Raw genomic sequence first — 21,256 nt, forward strand, 5'->3', positions numbered from 1 at the left:
GTCAACGCTGTACTCAACCATAAGCTGCACTAATAACTAACCTCACGATCTTGTTTATCAAAACTAAAAACCTGAAGCGTTCCTGGACCGATAAAGAAGTATGAGCGCACATTTGAAGTATTTTGCACTGGTGAAAGAAGCCAACAGGATTTGGGAGGGTATGAGTGAGGTTAATAAAGATATTAAACATGATATCGCTTATATATTTACCTTATATATGTGTATTATTGTTGTAATTGTTATTTAATACTACCAGCTTCAGGTTGATACCGATTGTGGGCTCGAGTCATTGGAAGAGAGGCATCATCATCGTCGGACACTACTACTACTACTACTACTACTACTACTACTACTACTACTACTACTACTACTACTACTGACTGCTGCAATCAACAACTACTTTCTTTTAAAATATGCGAGATTGTTAAGAACTGAACAATAGCATAATTTGATGCAACCTACGACTGTGCTCAATAAGTGAATTACATTTTTGCATCGAATTGCTACAGCCGAGTGGTACGCGAGAGCTACCAACTCCAAAAGTGACTGTCCCGTTTGACATCTGTCTGAGAGCAACGGTTGCGCACGTTGGTCTAGCTATAATTATCAAGCAGCTATCGCCCTTTCTGTTCTTCTGAAAATCTGCAGCTATCAACATCTCGATGGTCATATTTAACCTGCTAATGCTCAAACGACACCCGCCATGGCGGTAAAGATGCTTACGGCGCTCAACTGCTCACCTGAAGGTTGCGGGGTTGAGTCCCGGCCACGGCGGCCGCATTTCGATAAAGGTGAAATGCCGCAAGCCTGTGTATTTATACTTAGGTGGACGTAAAAGTACATAGGATGATATAAATTACACTGTAAAAAAAAATGTCTCGGTACACAGCAAAAGCTGCTGGTAAATCGTTGCCGGAGGCATTCTGTAAATGAGTAACAGCAGGCTCCGTATCACGAAGTCTCTGTTATACATTTTTCCGTATTCTCTTTCACATCATATCTGTATTCCTGAACACAGCAGATCTGTTATTTCAAACACAGCAAATCTGTTAACCCAAACACAGCAAATCTGTCAACCCAAACACAGCAAATCTGTCAACCCAAACACAGCAAATCTGTTAACCCAAACACAGCAAATCTGTTATTCCAAACACAGCAGATCTGTTATTCCAAACACAGCAAATCTGTTATCCCAAACACAGCAAATCTGTTATCTCAAACACATCATGACTCTGTTTGTAGGAATACAGAATTTGCTGTATTTAGAGGAGGAATAAACGGAGATCGCTGTAGAGCAGTCTGGCTGTAAATTATTCCGTTATTATTAATGAAAACAGAAGCTTCAGTAAAACACCTGGTTTCGTTTAATGGCTTTTCTGTGCTTGACTAAGGTTTTGTGTAGTTTCTTTGCCTTGAAGGAAAGAGTTGTTTCACTGAGCATAAAATAAACTTAGTTTTGGTAGTAACTTAATTTGTGAAAAACTAACACAAGCTTTTGTTGACCAGTACTGTCGAAAAGCCGATGTTTTACGGGATGGAATGGAATGTTTATGTGGCTGCCTGTAGATTCTCATGATTGAGTTTTATGTCCAATTTTATGTACTGTTTCAACCTACACTAATGCAGTCTTTATGTACTGTGTGTGTGTAAACCACCCCTGCTGCTGCATACCATATAAATAATAATGCAACATTAACAAAACACAGATGAATTTATTTACATATAATACATGTGCTGTAGCTTGCTACATCACCATTCTTCATCACTTCAGCATGTTTATGCCTGAAAAGAATGTGAAAAACAAGTGATCAAATGAATGCAAGAAGCAACTTACACACACTTTATAATGCCTTCTCTGTGTATGTATATGGCCCTTGATACAAAAAGTAGGGGCACGTGGTAGAGCAAAATGTGAAAAAAAAAATCGCTTTGTTTTCTTTGCAATTTGGGGAGGGGTGTCCCTTTGTGCATCCACATTCGTGCTTTTCATAAACAGCATTTTTGGTGGCTCAAAACCAGTTTTTCCAAAAGGAAGTAGCCAGTGAAAACACACTCTAGTGCAAGCCCCTTGCATTCGCTCTATGCTTACGGCCTAATTTTCTGACGTACAAAAGTCAAAATGCTTGTCTAGAGTCAGCTGTGTATAGAAGATTGTCGGGTAACTTCTAAAGCAGTCCGAAGACACTGTGCACCTTTGTATTCACAATCCGCCTTCAGAATACATAGGTTGGAACACTTTCAGCTCCTAGCATCATTACACCTTGCATTTGCCGTGCTTGTCGATAACCTTAGATGCTGGGGGTAAAGAAGGTTCTGAGGAAGTGTAAATTTCGTTGAAGCCCGTACAGTTTTCTTGTTAATGTGAATAAATCCCTGTGACGTACTGAGGTGCTGAACCAGCAAGCTCTTTATTGTTAAACCTCCCAGCCTTTTCAGCATCTTTCGAGGTGAATCACGTATATACATGGGGACAACGGGTATGCTCTAATGGACATGGACTAATATTTCTGATGCAACTGAATAACAATGTGTGAGAACGACTCAGTGTAAGTGTTGAGTTAATGGGAATTGAGTCACAGAATCTTTCCTTTCTTTGTTTAGGGTGAGAGTCCTAGAAATGGCGACATTGAATATTTTTTTTGCATTTAATAATGGTAGTATCACACGAGCCTCTATTCTGAGATAGGATTGAAGCTTGGCCAAACTACAATGAATTTGCTGGAAATCGTTGACCACACTTGACGATACGTTGCAGATAGAGCTGAATGACATCTCACAAAAAAAAAAAACAAGACAAGCATTGCGAGAGGCTCCACGGCGAAAAATTGACTTTGGCAGTGATTACCAAGCTTGTAACTACTAAACAAAATAATTGAACAGTGTTTCTGACAGTGCGATCACTTTTCACCTGTTTTTGAACTTTATTCCATATCTCAAAACAGTTTTTTATTACTTAGCTACCATTATTTCCCATGTATTTTAAGATAACCAGTTGATTATTTTTTTTGTATACAGCTACTGAAGCAAAATAGAAGCTATGCACTTTACCGTTATTGTGTTACAAATTTTCATAGATGCCAATTAACTCAAAAGTCAAGCTCTAGTGGTAAAAAATTCACAAAAATTCTATATTATGAAGTTAAAAGAGCAAAAAGTTTGGAAGAAAATGATGTATGGATTATATGAATATCCCTTTTAGTCACTGAGAAAACTACCTAAAATCAGCAAAAATGCACAGGATGTATAGGGCCTGCCCGGCGCTCCTGAGAAGTTTCCCACTGGCTCTGATCATGCTCAGAATGAGCAGTTACATTTTCAGAAATATTTGTTGCTATTGTATAGCAGAATGCACGGGTGAATACCTATACTGATTTTCAACTTTGCATTCTGCTGTTAAGCTCTATGTGCCACATATAGCTACAAATTATGGCTGAACTTTCTTAATATAGATTTACCAGCGCAAAAAAAGACGGCACATATTTTAATCATGAACCAACTCGCCCAAGCAGCAGCTTTAGTGAAATTTTTTAAGCACTGTTTATTGATCACAGAATGTTTTTTTTCACTATGCTGAGGTGGGAGGGGGGGGGGGTTGAGGATCCTGTAAAAAAACTGAAAGAGCTTGACCTGAACTAAGAAACATCATGTGAATATACACTACACTTATTCGTAGCCAGGCGGTGGCACACCGGGCCCGTGCCTCTCCCCTCCTTCCCCCCAAACTTTTTTCTCCATGAAATACTTAGCGCAAAATTACCATTTGCCTGCCCAGACCTCTGGTTCAGATCAAAAAGGGCCCCCTCCCCCTAAAAAGTTCTGTGTATGCCCTTGGTTTAGATGAATGAATTTCCAAACCCTGTTTAACATAAGCATCAGTGAGATTAGATAGATATATGGGGTTTAATGTCCTAAAACCACATATGGTTGTGAGAAACGCTGTAGTGGAGGGCTCCGGAAATTTCGACCACCTGGGGTTCTTTAACGAAGCATCAGTGAGATTGATAACTAGGATAAAATTAAGGCCAAACCTTCCATTTTTCTCTTTTCACAACATACTATATGTCCTTGGCACAATTCACAGTATATAGAAATCTCAATTGAGAGTGCATTTTCATGTGCTGGCTCTTGTGAAATAATAGCAGTATATTTTGACTACACTCCGAAGGACAAAAAAAAAGAAAACGCCAGGCTCATAATACTTACAAACAAATTAAATTGAAAATGCAAAGCCACAATCAAGATAATATTCAGCTCTAATAACCGGATATCATCAGAAAATGTGTATGATTCATGCTCACACTTTCACTGATTGAAACGCAGCTTCTGGGCCAACTTCATTATCTTTGTGTGCACACTTGTGCGAGACTTCTGGCCACCTTCGCACCTGCTGCCCTTTTTCGTGTTGGAGCCCTTTAAGGTTATCAAGGTGTGGTTCAAATGAAACATATGAGAAGAGCACAAGGATGGGTACAGACTCGTCAATGGGCTTCATTTAGAACACGTATGGTTACACGCTACAGTCTGCAAATTCCTCATCTATGCATCATAGACTTGCATTAATTCTTGTACAATCTGAGCCAAATACGCTGGCCCAATCATTTTCCTCCTGAAAAAAAAAAAGAAGACCTCAGCAAGCTTAGGAGCCAATTGGTCAAGGCTGCATCTCCGAATTTCATTCTTGCCAGTAATGGCTGTCATAGTTTCTGACAAGTAATCAATGGACTTTCACTGAAGTCAGAGGCAGATAAGACCCTTGTCAGGAATCAACAACTTGTGTTCCCTGCGCCGTTCATATATATATTGGCCTGTTTGATTGATGTAAACATTCCTCCTGGTTTGATAAGCAACTAACAAACTAAAAGGTGTGGCACTTAGTGCAATTTTACACACCCTACTAGTGGTTTGTACGCTCCCAAATTTTTTCCAAGGCTTCCTTTGAAAAAATGTGCAATGGCCTTTTTCAGTCTTCGAATACGCACAATCATAAAATAAGTCTTCACATGCTCGTGGTAAATATGTTCAGAATGTATGATCTGATGTTAAAGTTGGGTTAATATTAAAGCACAGCATTTTGTCTGGTGAGCTAGTTTGTGGGTGAAGGTTACTCTTCTGTGCCGTTCAAGGTAAATGCTAAGACCCCGCATTGCCTCTATGAGGTGTGCAAGATTGCACTAAGTGCCACCCCACTGAGTTCGACGTGCGCTCGTCAAGTAGGATAACGAAGTCACTCAGACATGGAGGAATGTTAACATTGGTCATACAGGTCAATGTATAAATGAATGATGTAGGGAACACCAGCCCTTGATAAAGACCAGACAAGGTTCTCACCTGCCCAACTTAAATGCATACGAATTGTTTACTTTTAGTAAACCATGGCAGACTTTACTGGCAAAGACAAGAATTGAGATGCAGTTGTGACCCAATGGCACTTGAGCTTGCCTAGGCTTTTTTCCTAATGAACAAAAGCAATGATTGTGTCTGTGATACTTCACTCAGACTATCAGAATGAACGCAGGTTCCCTGCATGAGTGTACTGAATAAAACCCAGTTGCAGGTCTGCCCTCATCTTCCACTCTTCTCCTCCGACAACATCTGTTATTTAAGTGTATAAGTATCTACTGCACCTTGTAGCTGGAGTTAGGCTCACACTCATGTTGTAAAATGTCATCAATTTACTTGACCTCCTCGCACAACAATCAACACATAATGATATCGACAAGGGAACTCACCCAGTGCAATGATTGTAGGCGTTGATGGCAACTCGGCAAGCTTTTCAGTGATGCTTGTTCCCTCCTGGATGAGCAAAAATATCCCATGTACACAAAAGCACAAAGAGATATGTACAGTTGCGGCCATTCCAATATATAAATCAGAGATGCGATCCCTGCAATTCCGTTTTCCACCATGGTTCCTGGTCTATTGCAGGCTGTGTGCACCAAGTACAAATTACCTACCTAGGAGCCTTGAAACTTGGAACAATTTTAGAGCAAAGTAGAATGGATAGCGAGCACGCAAAAAAACCTGCTCACATTTTGATTCATTTTTCTCTTTGGATTACAGCAACATCATAGACAACTCTGAATGATTGCAGGTCAATATATCAATGTTAGTGGTGATAGTATTGCTTAAAATTATTTTGCATGTGCGACAGCAAGGGACAAAGTGAGCAACATCTTGCAACAACTCTGGCCTATTCCCATTCTTAGTGCCCTCCTCACTGCGTCGTAATGAGGCACTACAGCCAAAGTGACGAGAAACATTGTTCTGCAGTGCATTGCAAAAAACTAATGCTTTGTGCATGTGGAGCACTCTGATTGCACACAAACACTTTTTTTCCCATTGAGCCTGAAAAAGGCTAGTAAACCAAGTTTGTGCACTGTGGTTCACCATGCGTGCACCATGCCCCAACACAGTTTTTGTTGCATGAAGTCTCACTTTTCACAGCGCTACGTTCCTTCTCATTCACTCTGTGAACTTTATAGTCGGATGCTTGGGGACTTCACTCCCTATCCTAGTGGCTCTGATGAAACAATGGCACCTGCCCGCACTAACTGTTGGCTCAAGGGCAGTGTATTTTTTTTTTCAGAACATTTTTGTGACTACGACACAATGCGGATAACCAAAGTAAGTTCCACAAAAAAATTGAAAATTGCCTTTTTTTTACACTATCTTCAAATGCTGATACTTGTGACAAAGCGCGTGTTCCGGTGTAATTTTAATGAATAATGCTGCTGTACAAAGCCACCAAAATTACCTTAAAATGAAGCACAAAGGCAAAAGATATGCAAAGCTACACTATCCTCCTTTTAACTTGTGTCCAGCAATTCATGAATTAGGTATTTTTGGATGTTTAGCATATTTGTTCTGTCAAAAAATTTTGCTGCAGCGGTCACTAAATTCTCATACGGTAGCATTGCACTTGTTCTTTATGGGAAGAAAATACATCGATTAAGAAGTGTAAAAAAGTTAAGTCTGCTCAAAGTTCAGAAATTGTGAAATTAGAAGAAAACTGATTTCAGCAGTCAAAGTTTAATTTTCCTTTATACAAAAGCAGCTTTTTTCACAAAATTCAACTGAAAAAGCTATTGTTTTGTGCTAAAAACCTGCACAGCATTCAGTCGATCCCAGATATATTGAACTCGAAGGGGATCGCGATATATGTAGTTCAATATATCGATGAGTCGAAACACAAAATATGTGTATTTAAGGCATAAATTAGAGCATCTCAGACCTAAAAACAGTTTTTTGAAATCCTAACAAGCACTTAAAGAATGATTCTCTCACAATATGATAAAGAACAAGGCCTGAACATCTACTTTTGCAAGTTATCGCACTTCATTTCACTTGAAAATAGTCTGTAAACTTTTCTCTCTTTTTGCGTGCCACCAAGTTTCAGTTGTCCTCAATATCACTGGACCCTTCCAAGTAAGCAAATTCAGCTCATTCGGCCACAACAGCGCTGAGTGGCACTGAATGCCAATGTAAGCTCCGTAGAGCGTTGGTGGCGAAAGCAATAATTCCACGGCACCGTCAACATTGGGCATCATCTCGGCATCCATGCAGTCAGAACCAGCGACGTCGTCTTCTGCTCCAATGAAGCCGCTCGCTGTCCGAGATGGTGCCCGAAAACACTAACAAGGCATAGAATTTACTGAGGCATTGTACGCCCTTGACAGCAGTCATGACGCACTCAAAGTCGTCACCTGGCACAAAGCCCGCAAAGAAACAGTTCACGACTGTGCTTTACTTGAGGTCGCTCCTAGCACCAGCCATGATTTTTATCGCTACGAGCGTATCAATGTGTAGCGCCGACTTCCAAATGATGATTTATCAGTAACGAGGCGAGAAGTACACAGGTCCACAAGCCACAAAAGGCGATGCTGCCCACAAACGAGCAAGCTCCCACCGTCAGCATGTTGGTGATAGCGATGTCACTTGTGGCTTTGTCATTTTGTAACCGACAGCTGTTGCTTTGGTGCGGAAAGCTAGAAAAAAGCGTAGCCTCCGAAATGAGCGTTCTAAAACCGGAAGCACCAAAATACCTCATGAAGTTGCACATCTCGAAGGCCACGCTTTTCAGTCCCACATGCCATCATACACGATTGAATGCGAACATCGCAATGAGATCACTAAACTTCCTTAAGTCATTCCACTTCGTTTTGGTGCCCTCGGTCATCACCATGCCCCCACGTTAAAACCTGCAGATCGCACATCAAGCATACCGGTGCACTCACAAGTGCTGTGCAACGAGCTAGATCAGCAAGATGGAGTTTCAATGTTTCACTTTTCAGCACCCCCTTTTAGTCACTTGCACGCGAAAAGGGATCGGAACTTGTCGAATTGTGGCTATAAATGATCATTATTTGTTAGGAAAAATGCAATTTGTGGGCTTTAGCGTGGCTCAGAGTTCAATTTAGCGGATGTTCTGCTGTGCGTGAGTTCGATAGATGTGTACAGCAGTCCCGTATTTTTGCATGGGAAATTCAAGGGGATCTCTCAACTTTTTGATATAGCCAATAATTCGATATATCATAGTTTGATATACCCGGGATCGACTGTATTCTATAAAATCTAGAACCTAAAGCTGTTCTCAACAAACCAATACATCACTTTCTGAAAAGATGTTACTGTCCAGTTTTGTACTAACATAATGCAACAAAGTGAAACTTACTTCAAATACTTGGTAAAGGTAGTTCTTGTCTTCCTTAAAATGCGCGCAGAGGAATGGTAGCACAGCTACCTGGACTGCTTTTTCTCTTTGTCCTTCGTCTCTCACGCGCACCACCAGTTCCATAGTATGTTTCGTCGGCGCCTCCTCCATCATCTGAAATAATGCAGGCGCACAGGCCGCCATCCTCTCCTGGAAGATTTCCTGCAATTATTCCAAAAATCAAAGTAAATAACAGTTACTTGATAATAGATGAATTCATCTGTAGAGATATTAAAGTGAAAACTGATTGAAATGTAGAACTATATTACCACCCTACAATTGAGTGCAACAGCTGTGACACGCCAAAAAAAGAAGACAAAAAACAGACTGGTGGGGAATACCACCCTGAAACTACTGCACCAGCTTACTAGAACATGTTGTTGGCTAGTAGGTTCAGGCTGAAGAAAGGTAGGGACGTAAACCACATAGACAAGAAAAAAAGAAGTGGACGAGATAGAGCATTGATTGCAACAGATTTTGTTTGCAAAATAAAAAAGGCTCCTTTTGTTTTTGTAAACACCAAAGCATATGAGCAGGAAAATGGCGTGCACTCCACGATTATGACATCACTATAAAAAAAAAAAGGGGTTCAGCGGCAAATCGCTGTCACAACCAGACTCCCTTTCACAGTTATCTCCAACATCAGCAGGGGGTGTGCTACTGTGCTCTTGATCTGAACTGGATTCAATTTCAGGTACTTCCGTGCACTGTGTTGCAGTTTTGCCCCGGTGATACCTTGAAACATGTGTTCTGAAGGAACCTGCTGACCTCAGCACACTACCACAACCCACAAAAGGACACATAACAGCATCAATTCCACTCTCCAGATGGGCAGCTATGTGACCAAGAAGCTCCGTGCGAGTAGGCACACTCGCCCCGCATGACAACACAGAGCAGACAAACGCATCATCAGTCTGTTTGCTGCATCGCTTCTTGTGATGTCTGAAGACGTGACTTCTTAGGCTCTGATAGTTTTTAAACAAAGCTCCACAAGGCTCACAAGGGCAAAGGGCACCGCCCAACACACTGCTGTGATAGTGGTAGTGCTCGAAGTAGTCGGTCAATGTTGAAAATGTCTGTGCGCAATGCCGGCAAGTGGGCATTCTTCATTGATGTTATGGCTGCAATGAAGGTAGAGCACTTATTTTGCTAAATTACATTCACTGGCTTGTGCACTTTTTCAGACCGCCCAATTTTATAATAAAAACACTGCTACAATGGTAATAATACCTTACAGTCTACAATAGTAGAATCATTCCAATATCTGGTTAGCATGTCAGGTTATGTTCAATTTCATATGAACATTAGCCAATGCTTTTTAAGCAGTCCTCTATATAAGAGCACAGTGAATATAAATATTCTTGACCTGCTACAAATGTTTAAACTAAGTTGAAGCAGGCGGCGCAAGGAAAAGAAATAATGACGGAGACTGTAACATTAACTGCACAAATTCTACAGAAAACTGCACCCATACTTGCGCAACTTGGGTCTCTTAAAAGGCTATTCCTGAATGTGCAGTCAAAAGTGAGCTTAGCATATGCTCCAACATTACACATGTTCACAACTTAAGTAATGCTATCCATTATATCGCTAATGTTGACAACAGATGTTCATATCTTGCACATATGTGAAAGCAGCTTCAGCCTCTCAAGTGCAGCCAGGTCCAATATTGAATACAATTACTTTAAAATTTTAGCTTGAAACATAATTACTTTAAACAATTACTTAAAGCTTTTTGTGATATATTGACTAATCAAACAGTTGATACCAAGTATGAATTGCACCGTAGCCTGCCAGTAGTACGCGCAAGAGATGGAAATGGGTGGCTTCAAGATAGGGCACCCAAAACTTCGCATATGCGATCGCTTGATTCTGTTGCCATACACCAACTTCTTGGGTACACACAAGGACTCCCATGCTGGATTAGCTGCAGTTAAGCAGTAGTATGGCTAAGTGACGTGCAAATTCGCAATGTTGTCGGGTGTAAGCAATGTGTCGTGCAATTCCAAAGAAATGAACTGCTGAGCACGCAAATCAATAGACACAACAGAACATGCATGCGAAATGCGAGCGCCAATCGTACCTCACGGCTGTCACTCAAATTCCGCCAAGTACGGCAAAATAAGTTTACACACAGCCAAGTGACAGTTGCTGCCCCTGTCGTCTCCTACACCTATTTTTGTAGTAATGGACGTATGACTTGCAAGCGATGCAGGCATGGAAAACACGAGTGCTTTGTCTGCGCTCGATAAGACGACAAAGACACGTACACGCCTGGTGTGTACGTGACAGCAGACTCCTGCTGATCCGGCTTACAAGTGCACCTTATAACAGCCATGTGCATGGGCACCGAGGAGATCACTAATGAGTGCGTGCACAAACTGACCTGTGACATCCTCAAACTACAAAGATGCAACTCAACAGCAGGCTTCACCACAATAATACAATTAAGTGACACTAACAAAGGAAAAATGCCGTTATTGCTGAGTGCAAGCAATGCTTCATATAATTCCGAAGAATTAAACTGTTCACTGTACTGCTTCCTGCATGCGCAACTCAATAAAGGTGCAACACAGCGTGCGAGCACTATGGTCGTACCTCATAGCCGACACTAAAAATCCACAAAATGCACTGAAATATGCCTACGCACAGTAATGTTACCGTTGCTACCCCTACTGTTTTCTGTGCCTAATTTAGTAATAAGGTATGTATGAGCGATGCAAGCATGGCAAACACGTGTTTCATTATTCACCTTATAATAGCGACAGACATGTTACATGCCTAGCTCGTATGAGCTGTGGCATGCGAGTGCACCTTATAACTGTTTATAAGATAGGTAATGATCGATAACGGTGAAATAAATGCCTACCTGATTGTGATGTGTGCCAGGTGATGGACTTCGCAGGAAGGTGAGAGAGCTCTGACAATAGCCGCCTGCCTTGACCACGTAGGGTGCCAGAGACCACTGAGCTGAACAAGTGAAGAGTGCGCCAAAAAACTTGACAAGTGAGGAACCAAACAAATGAACTGCTAGCACTACTTGGTCCTGAGCACGTAAATCAATAACAAGATGCAACACAACCTGCATGCAAAATGCGAGCACCAATCGTACCTCACGGCTGTCACTCAAATTCCGCCAAGTACGGCAAAATAAGTTTACACACAGCCAAGTGACAGTTGCTGCCCCTGTCGTCTCCTACACCTATTTTTGTAGTAATGGACGTATGACTTGCAAGCGATGCAGGCATGGAAAACACGAGTGCTTTGTCTGCGCTCGATAAGACGACAAAGACACGTACACGCCTGGTGTGTACGTGACAGCAGACTCCTGCTGATCCGGCTTACAAGTGCACCTTATAACAGCCATGTGCATGGGCACCGAGGAGATCACTAATGAGTGCGTGCACAAACAGACCTGTGACATCCTCAAACTACAAAGATGCAACTCAACAGCAGGCTTCACCACAATAATACAATTAAGTGACACTAACAAAGGAAAAATGCCGTTATTGCTGAGTGCAAGCAATGCTTCATATAATTCCGAAGAATTAAACTGTTCACTGTACTGCTTCCTGCATGCGCAACTCAATAAAGGTGCAACACAGCGTGCGAGCACTATGGTCGTACCTCATAGCCGACACTAAAAATCCACAAAATGCACTGAAATATGCCTACGCACAGTAATGTTACCGTTGCTACCCCTACTGTTTTCTGTGCCTAATTTAGTAATAAGGTATGTATGAGCGATGCAAGCATGGCAAACACGTGTTTCATTATTCACCTTATAATAGCGACAGACATGTTACATGCCTAGCTCGTATGAGCTGTGGCATGCGAGTGCACCTTATAACTGTTTATAAGATAGGTAATGATCGATAACGGTGAAATAAATGCCTACCTGATTGTGATGTGTGCCAGGTGATGGACTTCGCAGGAAGGTGAGAGAGCTCTGACAATAGCCGCCTGCCTTGACCACGTAGGGTGCCAGAGACCACTGAGCTGAACAAGTGAAGAGTGCGCCAAAAAACTTGACAAGTGAGGAACCAAACAAATGAACTGCTAGCACTACTTGGTCCTGAGCACGTAAATCAATAACAAGATGCAACACAACCTGCATGCAAAATGCGAGCACCAATCGTACCTCACGGCTGTCACTCAAATTCCGCCAAGTACGGCAAAATAAGTTTACACACAGCCAAGTGACAGTTGCTGCCCCTGTCGTCTCCTACACCTATTTTTGTAGTAATGGACGTATGACTTGCAAGCGATGCAGGCATGGAAAACACGAGTGCTTTGTCTGCGCTCGATAAGACGACAAAGACACGTACACGCCTGGTGTGTACGTGACAGCAGACTCCTGCTGATCCGGCTTACAAGTGCACCTTATAACAGCCATGTGCATGGGCACCGAGGAGATCACTAATGAGTGCGTGCACAAACAGACCTGTGACATCCTCAAACTACAAAGATGCAACTCAACAGCAGGCTTCACCACAATAATACAATTAAGTGACACTAACAAAGGAAAAATGCCGTTATTGCTGAGTGCAAGCAATGCTTCATATAATTCCGAAGAATTAAACTGTTCACTGTACTGCTTCCTGCATGCGCAACTCAATAAAGGTGCAACACAGCGTGCGAGCACTATGGTCGTACCTCATAGCCGACACTAAAAATCCACAAAATGCACTGAAATATGCCTACGCACAGTAATGTTACCGTTGCTACCCCTACTGTTTTCTGTGCCTAATTTAGTAATAAGGTATGTATGAGCGATGCAAGCATGGCAAACACGTGTTTCATTATTCACCTTATAATAGCGACAGACATGTTACATGCCTAGCTCGTATGAGCTGTGGCATGCGAGTGCACCTTATAACTGTTTATAAGATAGGTAATGATCGATAACGGTGAAATAAATGCCTACCTGATTGTGATGTGTGCCAGGTGATGGACTTCGCAGGAAGGTGAGAGAGCTCTGACAATAGCCGCCTGCCTTGACCACGTAGGGTGCCAGAGACCACTGAGCTGAACAAGTGAAGAGTGCGCCAAAAAACTTGACAAGTGAGGAACCAAACAAATGAACTGCTAGCACTACTTGGTCCTGAGCACGTAAATCAATAACAAGATGCAACACAACCTGCATGCAAAATGCGAGCACCAATCGTACCTCACGGCTGTCACTCAGATTCCGCCAAATATGGCAAAATAAGTTTACACACAGCCAAGTGATAGTTCCTGCCCCTGTCGTCTCCTACACCTATTTTTGTAGTAATGAACGTATGACTTGCAAGCGGTGCAGGCATGGAAAACACGTGTGCTTTGTCTGTTGCACTCAAAGGTGGTGTGGTGTCCATGTCGAACGCGGACAGCATCATGGGCACTTCGGCATTGGGGTCACTAGTAGCCGGCGTTGCGCCCGCGCCAGTGTTGGGTCGGCGCGGGTGCTTTGTTAGGCCTAGCCTTGAACGTACCCCGGGCGCGTCCTCGTTGTGGGGTTTTTTTCGCTTCTGTGCTTTAAGTCCCGAAGATTTTGGTTGCAAAAGAGTCTTAGCAGCTTTACTGACCTTGCGCACAGGAATCTTGGAGGCAGGAAGAGAAGTTCCGGGGCAATCCGGCGTTTTTGTGGGAGCAGATGCAGCCGTGACTGATGTACACGACGCTCGTAGCGCCCTCTTAGGCTACGAAGGGAGGCGCTCAGCTGAAACGGCACCGGCGGGTGGTGCGGCTTTTAATCGAACTCGCGACGCTCCCTTTGGGGCAAACTGACTACTTTAGCGCCTGCCTACAATTTGTTTTTGTATTCTAGCCGACACCACGATGCACCGATGCTATCTTGCACCCATTCTATTGGGCAGTGATGGCCGGACACACCGCAGCAGTCGTGTTATTTTGTGTGACCATCAACGCATTTTTTTTTCTTTTGGCCTGTTGTGGTTGGGAAGAGCTATGGTGGTGCAAAAAATTTATCGGTTATTCAGGAAAAGTGGTGTAAAGGGAAATAGTTCTGAAGAATCGATGTTCTCGTCGCAGGTAGTGAGAACCATTCAACAACCGATGAATTCTTCGGTGACGAAGTGAAGTCGCCGTCGGTGTTCACCGAGTAGACTCATGAATTCATAAAAAGAACAAACGTTTCCCCGAGCCTTCCAAATTTTATTATTGGGCTTGAGCTTGCATGGTAGGCTTGACGGTGCGAAACAGCGTGAAAACAACGAGTTCATACAAAGAAACAGCAAACCGCACCCTTTTAAAATACACTTCATTACTGTGTTTCATTGACTGCGTGTTAATTGGTGTGCCAACTATACAACGCAGCTACGATTATAGGATTGCTCTCACTAAACAAGTCAAGGCTTGCAAGCACGAAAAAAAAAAGGAACGAAAATAGGAGAACATGTACACTGTCTCTTCTTCTGTGTGTCGTGCATTCTCACGATGTGACGAAAAAAAAAAAAACGTAAACTATTATGCACACCATCAAGATTCACATATATGCAGGGATTCTTGGACGGGTATGTTTTTTTTTCACTATCTTTTGTCAATAAAGTCTCATAGACGCAGTACAAGTACCTGTTCGCTTTCAATCTTGCAAGATTGAAAACGAAGTGCAGCGCCTTTCGACGATATATATATATATATATATATATATATATATATATATATATATATATATATATATATATATATATATATATATATATATATATATATATATATATATATATATATATATATATATATATATATATATATATATATCGGAAGCGAAAAAGCACGACGTACGCCGAAACACCTTTACTAATTACAAATGTTTCGGCTGATGGGCCAGCCTTCGTCAGTGTGACCACACTAACGAAGGCTGGCCCACCATATCGTCTCGCTTTATAACTTTTTATGGCAACCCGACTTCGCTACTAATAGTAAATTTAGCTTCCCTTGCGGTGAAGTATCATAATGCTGTAATTATCCTCTTCCTTAATCGGTAAAAACTCTGAAACGTTCTCTTTTTCTTTTTTACCGCTGCTATCCTTCTCCGCCTCTCCGAATATATATATGTATCCATACTGGCACTTTCCAGTGATCCTGCATGCAGCTCTTTTTCTCCATTGTGAGTTAATGAACAGTTTCTCTTCCTCATTCTCTCGTATTTCTTAGTCTATCTTCGAACCCAATGTTGCTCTAAGCTTAATTTCCTCATCAAAGCCTGCCCAGTTATCACACTTTCCGTCTTCGTTTTCTGACTTTCCATGAGCGTACAATGCGAATCTGCGCATTCCTTACACACTGTGGGACGCCTCATCTTAGTCGGCGACTGCAGCGTTGCCGCTGTATGTATACGTTAGCCACCCGCCACGATAGCTCTCTCAAGGCATTGTCCATGGCTATCGCTTAATTTTCTGTTCTAGTTCACTGTATCATTGTCGAACGGGGGGAATGGTCAAAGTTCAGCCAGTATGTCGCCGACAGCTCTCTCAAGGCATTGCCCATGGCTGTCGCTTAACTTTCTGTTCTAGTTCACTGTATCATTGTCGAACGGGGGGAATGGTCAAAGTTCAGCCAGTATGTCGCCGTGCACACAAATCACGGAAGCGTGTTCTTGAAGTACAGAAGACATACGTTTTTCTGGTGTTTTACGGAAGGAGCGAAAGAACGGAAACATCGACTGCTGCTTTACGGCAACTCCTGCTGTTTCCCATAAACCGCAGCACAGTTTGTGCTTTAAACGTCCAGTCTCGCTATTTTTCAGGAAACAGATGTTACTCTGTAGTTTCTACGGTCTGCTCCGACGTTAAAACACGGATATTTTTTACAGTGTACCGGAGCACTTCAGTATGGTCTCTCTTATTTTTTCTCTTATTTTTTTTTATTGAAATAAAAAATAAACGGAAGAGTTTTTGTCAACGTTACTTGCATGGCGATGGCTACCCCTTTCCACTTGAATGTTTCAAAGGAAAAACGCGAAACAGCATATATACATATATACAGTCCTACATAGGCAAGAGCAAAAGTTCTATGGTCAGAACAAACACGTAGAGTCACCACGCTCACTTTTAACTATAGTCCGCTCAGTAGTGGTCACAAATCTTCGTTTCTTCGAAGAAGTGTTGCAGCACCTTCATCACTTTGCCATTTGCTTTTAGATCACCATGGACCTAGCAATTTATTCAACGCGAATGGCCGTTCGGGATCTAACTTATGGAGTTCCTGTTCGAGTCGCCTTCTGTAGGTGTCGTGTTTCGGACAGTCGAGCAAGAGGTGACAGATATCGTCGTCGTCGTGGCCGCATGAACATGCTGACGATGTTGAACGCTGAATACGAAGTACGAAGTGCTTTGTGTAAGCAGTTCCGAGTCTTAGGTGATGTATGAGTGTGTCGATACGCGTTGGGAGATCACGGTCTGATTGGCATTCAAGATTAGGATCAACAGCATATAGGATCGATTCCTTTGTTTTGTCTGGGAACCAGGTAGACAAGCATTTGTCATGTTTCGTTGTTCTCAAAATTCTATTTACATCATATTGAGATACAGGAATGAGGCACGTTTGCGTAGAATGATGAGCGGTTTTCGCCAACTCATCTGCCATTTCATTTCCCTTGATTCCGCAGGGACTGAGAAACCTCTGAAATGCTACTCGATGATTCGACTTTATATCTTCTGAAAGCTCTTTTAGTATAGCGTATACTATACGCGAGGTGTTTACGAGGTGTCTCCTGACGGGAAGAGTACCAGAGTCTTGGAAGAACGCTAACATCATCTTAATACATAAGAAAGGAGATGACAAGGACTTGAAGAATTATAGGCCGATTAGCTTGCTCTCTGTAGTATACAAGCTATTTACAAAAGTAATTGCTAACAGAGCAAAGAAAACATTATAATTTAATCAACCAAAGGAACAAGCAGGATTTCGAACAGGCTACTCAACAATCGACCACATTCATACCATCAATCAGGTGATCGAGAAATGCTCAGAATATAACCAACCACTATACATATATCCCTCATAGATTACGAGAAGGAGTTTGATTCAGTAGAAATATCAGCCATCATGCAGACACAGCGGAATCAGGACGTCGATGAAGTATATATAAACATCCTGTAAGAAATCTACAGGGGATCAACTGCTACCATAGTGCTTAATAAAGAAAGCAACAGAATACCAATCAAGAAGGGTGTAAGGCAGGGGGACACAATCTCCCCAATGCTATTTACCGCGTGCTTACAGGAGGTTTTCAGAAGCTTAGAATGGGAACAGTTAGGGATAAGAGTTAATGGAGAGTACCTTAGTAATCTGCGCTTTGCCGATGACATTGCATGCTGAGTAACTCAGGGGACGAATTGCAACTCATTATTACGGAGTTAGACAAGGAGAGCAGAAAGGTGGGTCTTAAAATGAATTTGCAGAAAACGAAAGTAATGTATAACAACCTCGGAAAAGAGCAGCGCTTCGAGATAGGTAATAGTGCACTTCAAGTTGTAAAAGACTATGTCTACTTAGGGCAGGTAATAACCGCGGAGCCGAACCACGAGATTGAAGTAACTAGAAGAATAAGAATGGAGTGGAGCACATTTGGCAAGCAGTCTCAAATTATGACAGGTAGATTGCCACTATCCCTCAAGAGAAAGGTATACAACAGCTGTATCTTGCCGGTACTTATCTACGGAGCAGAAACCTGGAGACTTACAAAGAGGGTTCAGCTTAAATTGAGGACGACGCAGCGAGCAATGGAAAAAAAATGGTAGGTGTAACCTTAAGAGACAACAAGAGAGCCGAGTGGATTAGGGAACAAACGGTGGTTAAGGATATCATAGCTGAAATCAAGAAGAAGAAATGGACATGGGCCGGGCATGTAGCGCGTAGACAGGATAACCGCTGGTCATTAAGGGTAACTAACTGGATTTCCAGAGAAGGCAAGCGGGTTAGGGGGAGACAGATAGTTAGGTGGGCAGATGAGATTAAGAAGTTTGCGGGTATAAATTGGCAGCAGCAAGCACAGGACCGGGTTAACTGGCGGAACATGGGAGAGGCCTTTGTCCTGCAGTGGACGTAGTCAGGCTGATGATGATGATGATCATGATGATGATGATACTATACGGACATCAATATGTCTTGAAGGGGCATTTTGCGAGTGCCACCAGAGAGTCTGTAACTACTACCGATTTCCTTGGTGTCATTGATAATTTATTAAAGTTTGCGGCTACCAAATCGCTACGAGCTCCAACGTTGTTGGAGAGGAGAGATGGCCCAACCGAAACGCATATTCTTCGCGCAATTCAGGAATTATAAATGCTGATGTCACTGCCTCTTTAGCGACGGAGCCGTCAGTGTACACGTGGGTGTAGTCTTGGTACCTGTTAAACAGGAGAAGTGATTCCAACTGCTGTGCGCCAACGATTGGCACTTCATGTTTGCTGCGAAGTTTTACTAGTGACGTTTCAATAGTTGCAAGCAGCCATGGCGGGTAGTTTTGGTCCAGTGGCCAATGTGTCGACACAGGAAGCCGGGAAAGGTACTGTTGGTACACATGGTGTATTTTCGTTCTGGCATGAATCACGATGTGTGATATGAGCGGATGTGAAGGGTGTTGCGTGACTAGACGGAAGAGGTGCCGACAGGTCTCAACATCTCTAATTACTATAAAATTGGGTTCTCTTACCTCTGCCAGTGTCAGAGAACTTGATGTTGCCTGTAGAACCACTAGACAAGTGAGCTTCATGCTTGTAACAGCTGAAGTCGGTGTAGAGACGTCTGAGATTTGTTGTGGAGAACTGGCGTGGTGTAAGCAATCTTTGGTCGGTTTAGTGCACAATGGACGTGGAGTACAGACGCTGATGTACCGCCCAATTTTGGTCCCGCTATGTCACGTGTAATATTTATGGTGCAGTTCAGTTGATTTTCTAGATCAGATTTCCGATGGAGGCGGAAATGTTGTAGGCCCGTGTACTCAGATTTGGGTGCACGTTAAAGAACCCCAGGTGTTCTAAATTTCCGGAGCCCTCCACTACGGCGTCTCTCATAATCATATGGTGGTTTTGGGACATTAAACCCCACAAATCAATCAGTCAATCAATCGATTTTCTAGCTCAGCAATATGAAGACTCCATCTGAGTTGGCTGTCTAATGTAACACCAGGAAGCGATGCTTTCGTGCAATTTCGATTCTAAGGCCGTGCACAAAAAGTTTCAAGTTTTTCACGGTCTTACTCGTGAACGGCAGAACTACCGATTTGGCGTGAGAAATATGCACGCCTCGCTCTTTGAGGTGGTCACTAATTGCGTTTAGTCCTTGCTGAAGCCGATTTTGGATCACTTCCAGTGATTTGTGGGATATCCATATGCATATGTCATCTGCATACATGGATATGTTCAAATGTTCGGGCAGCACTTCTGGAACACCTGTCATTGCAGCATTGAAAATTATCGACTTAGAACGTTTCCTTGGGGTACACCTCTGCTCATGTTGTAGTAATCGCTGTCTTCGTTATTGGTAGAAATGTATATTTGTCTGTTACGCAGGAAGTTAGCGATTCATTGAAGGATGCGACAATGAACCCCTAGTGAGGCAAGCTCGTACAGCACAGAAAGGTGGCTCAAAGAGTCTAACGCCTTTCTTGTATCTATGAACGCCGCAACAGCCATGTTTCCACAGCTCGTTTCATGTTCTACAAATGTAACGAGGTTGAAGACGCAGTCCTTAGTGCATCGCCGTCGTCTGAAGCCAGCCATCTGATTTGGAAAAGAGTTGTTAGCTTCAATCCACCACTGTAACCTTCAAACAACCATTTTTTTATGACTATAGATACACAGCTAGTGAGGCTGACTGGTCGAAATGAGTCAAGCGAAAGGGGCGATTTACCGGGCTTTAGCAGTGGGACGATTCTCGCGACCTTCCAACACATTGGAACGTACACCTTGGTCCAAATGTTGTTATATATCCGTAAAGAACTGGCATGTCGTTGGGGCCTAGATTTTTCAAAACACTGTACGACACGTTGTCGGGACCTGTTGCCGTTCTTACGCGGGTTAGTGATAGAGCAGTACGCGACTCTAGTAGAGAATACGTGTTATTCAGTTGAGAATGTGATAAAGCGCATGCATCTTAGATTTTGTGCTCTACAGAATTGGGCAGTGCAGTATTGTTGTCAATCAACTGCCCAGTAACACTAAGAATTTTGCAAAACTGATTAGCAACATCACGTTCGGATAATCCAAGAGATATGGCCAACTAATGCTCTGAATGGGTTTCGCTGGGATACTGGATGACCTAAAGCAGTGATTGTTGGCCAGATATTCGGAACTGGAGTAAAGAGGTCACTGAATTGCAGAAATTGCGCCAATTGTTTTTCTACCTAACTTTTGCATATGTCGGTTAGATTGGACTTCGTGGCCTGACTCTGCTTATAATCTTCTAGCCTCCTAGTGTGGCGGTAGCGACGTTCTGCTCGTCTTCTAATTGCTCTTAGGCGCTCATAGTCTGCATCTACACCGGAGTGGCTTGTTGGGAAGGCTGTAAACCTTGTCGCACGAAAGTAACTGCTTTTAA

General features: G+C 42.6%; 2 protein-coding genes across 2 annotated transcripts in view; one reads left to right on the forward strand and one right to left on the reverse strand.

The window, feature by feature from the left end:
* LOC119187481 (CD109 antigen) overlaps positions 1 to 21,256 on the forward strand; it is a 173,229-nt gene that overhangs the window by 45,904 nt on the left and 106,069 nt on the right. The gene's annotated exons all lie outside the window — the stretch shown is intronic.
* LOC142776951 (uncharacterized) lies at positions 1,693 to 19,430 on the reverse strand. The gene is made up of 8 exons (XM_075881266.1): positions 19,371 to 19,430; positions 14,278 to 14,391; positions 13,638 to 13,738; positions 12,609 to 12,709; positions 11,580 to 11,680; positions 8,672 to 8,872; positions 5,730 to 5,793; positions 1,693 to 1,782 (listed from the first exon to the last, which is right to left on the reverse strand). The coding sequence occupies exons 1-8, from the start codon at positions 19,428 to 19,430 to the stop codon at positions 1,763 to 1,765; spliced, it is 762 nt and encodes a 253-aa protein (XP_075737381.1). The 3' UTR covers positions 1,693 to 1,762.

Source organism: Rhipicephalus microplus, chromosome X (genome assembly GCF_043290135.1).
Source record: "Rhipicephalus microplus isolate Deutch F79 chromosome X, USDA_Rmic, whole genome shotgun sequence".
In the NCBI taxonomy this organism is placed as follows: Eukaryota; Metazoa; Arthropoda; class Arachnida; order Ixodida; family Ixodidae; genus Rhipicephalus; species Rhipicephalus microplus.

Coding starts and splice junctions, on each gene's coding strand:
- LOC142776951 (XM_075881266.1), bottom strand. CDS start 19,430: ATGAAGCTCACTTGTCTAGTGGTTCTACAGGCAACATCAAGTTCTCTG. Junction 11,681..12,608: donor CTGGCACACATCACAATCAG/GTAGGCATTTAT, acceptor TCACTTGTTCAG/CTCAGTGGTCTCTGGCACCC. Junction 8,873..11,579: donor CTGGCACACATCACAATCAG/GTAGGCATTTAT, acceptor GAATAATTGCAG/GAAATCTTCCAGGAGAGGAT.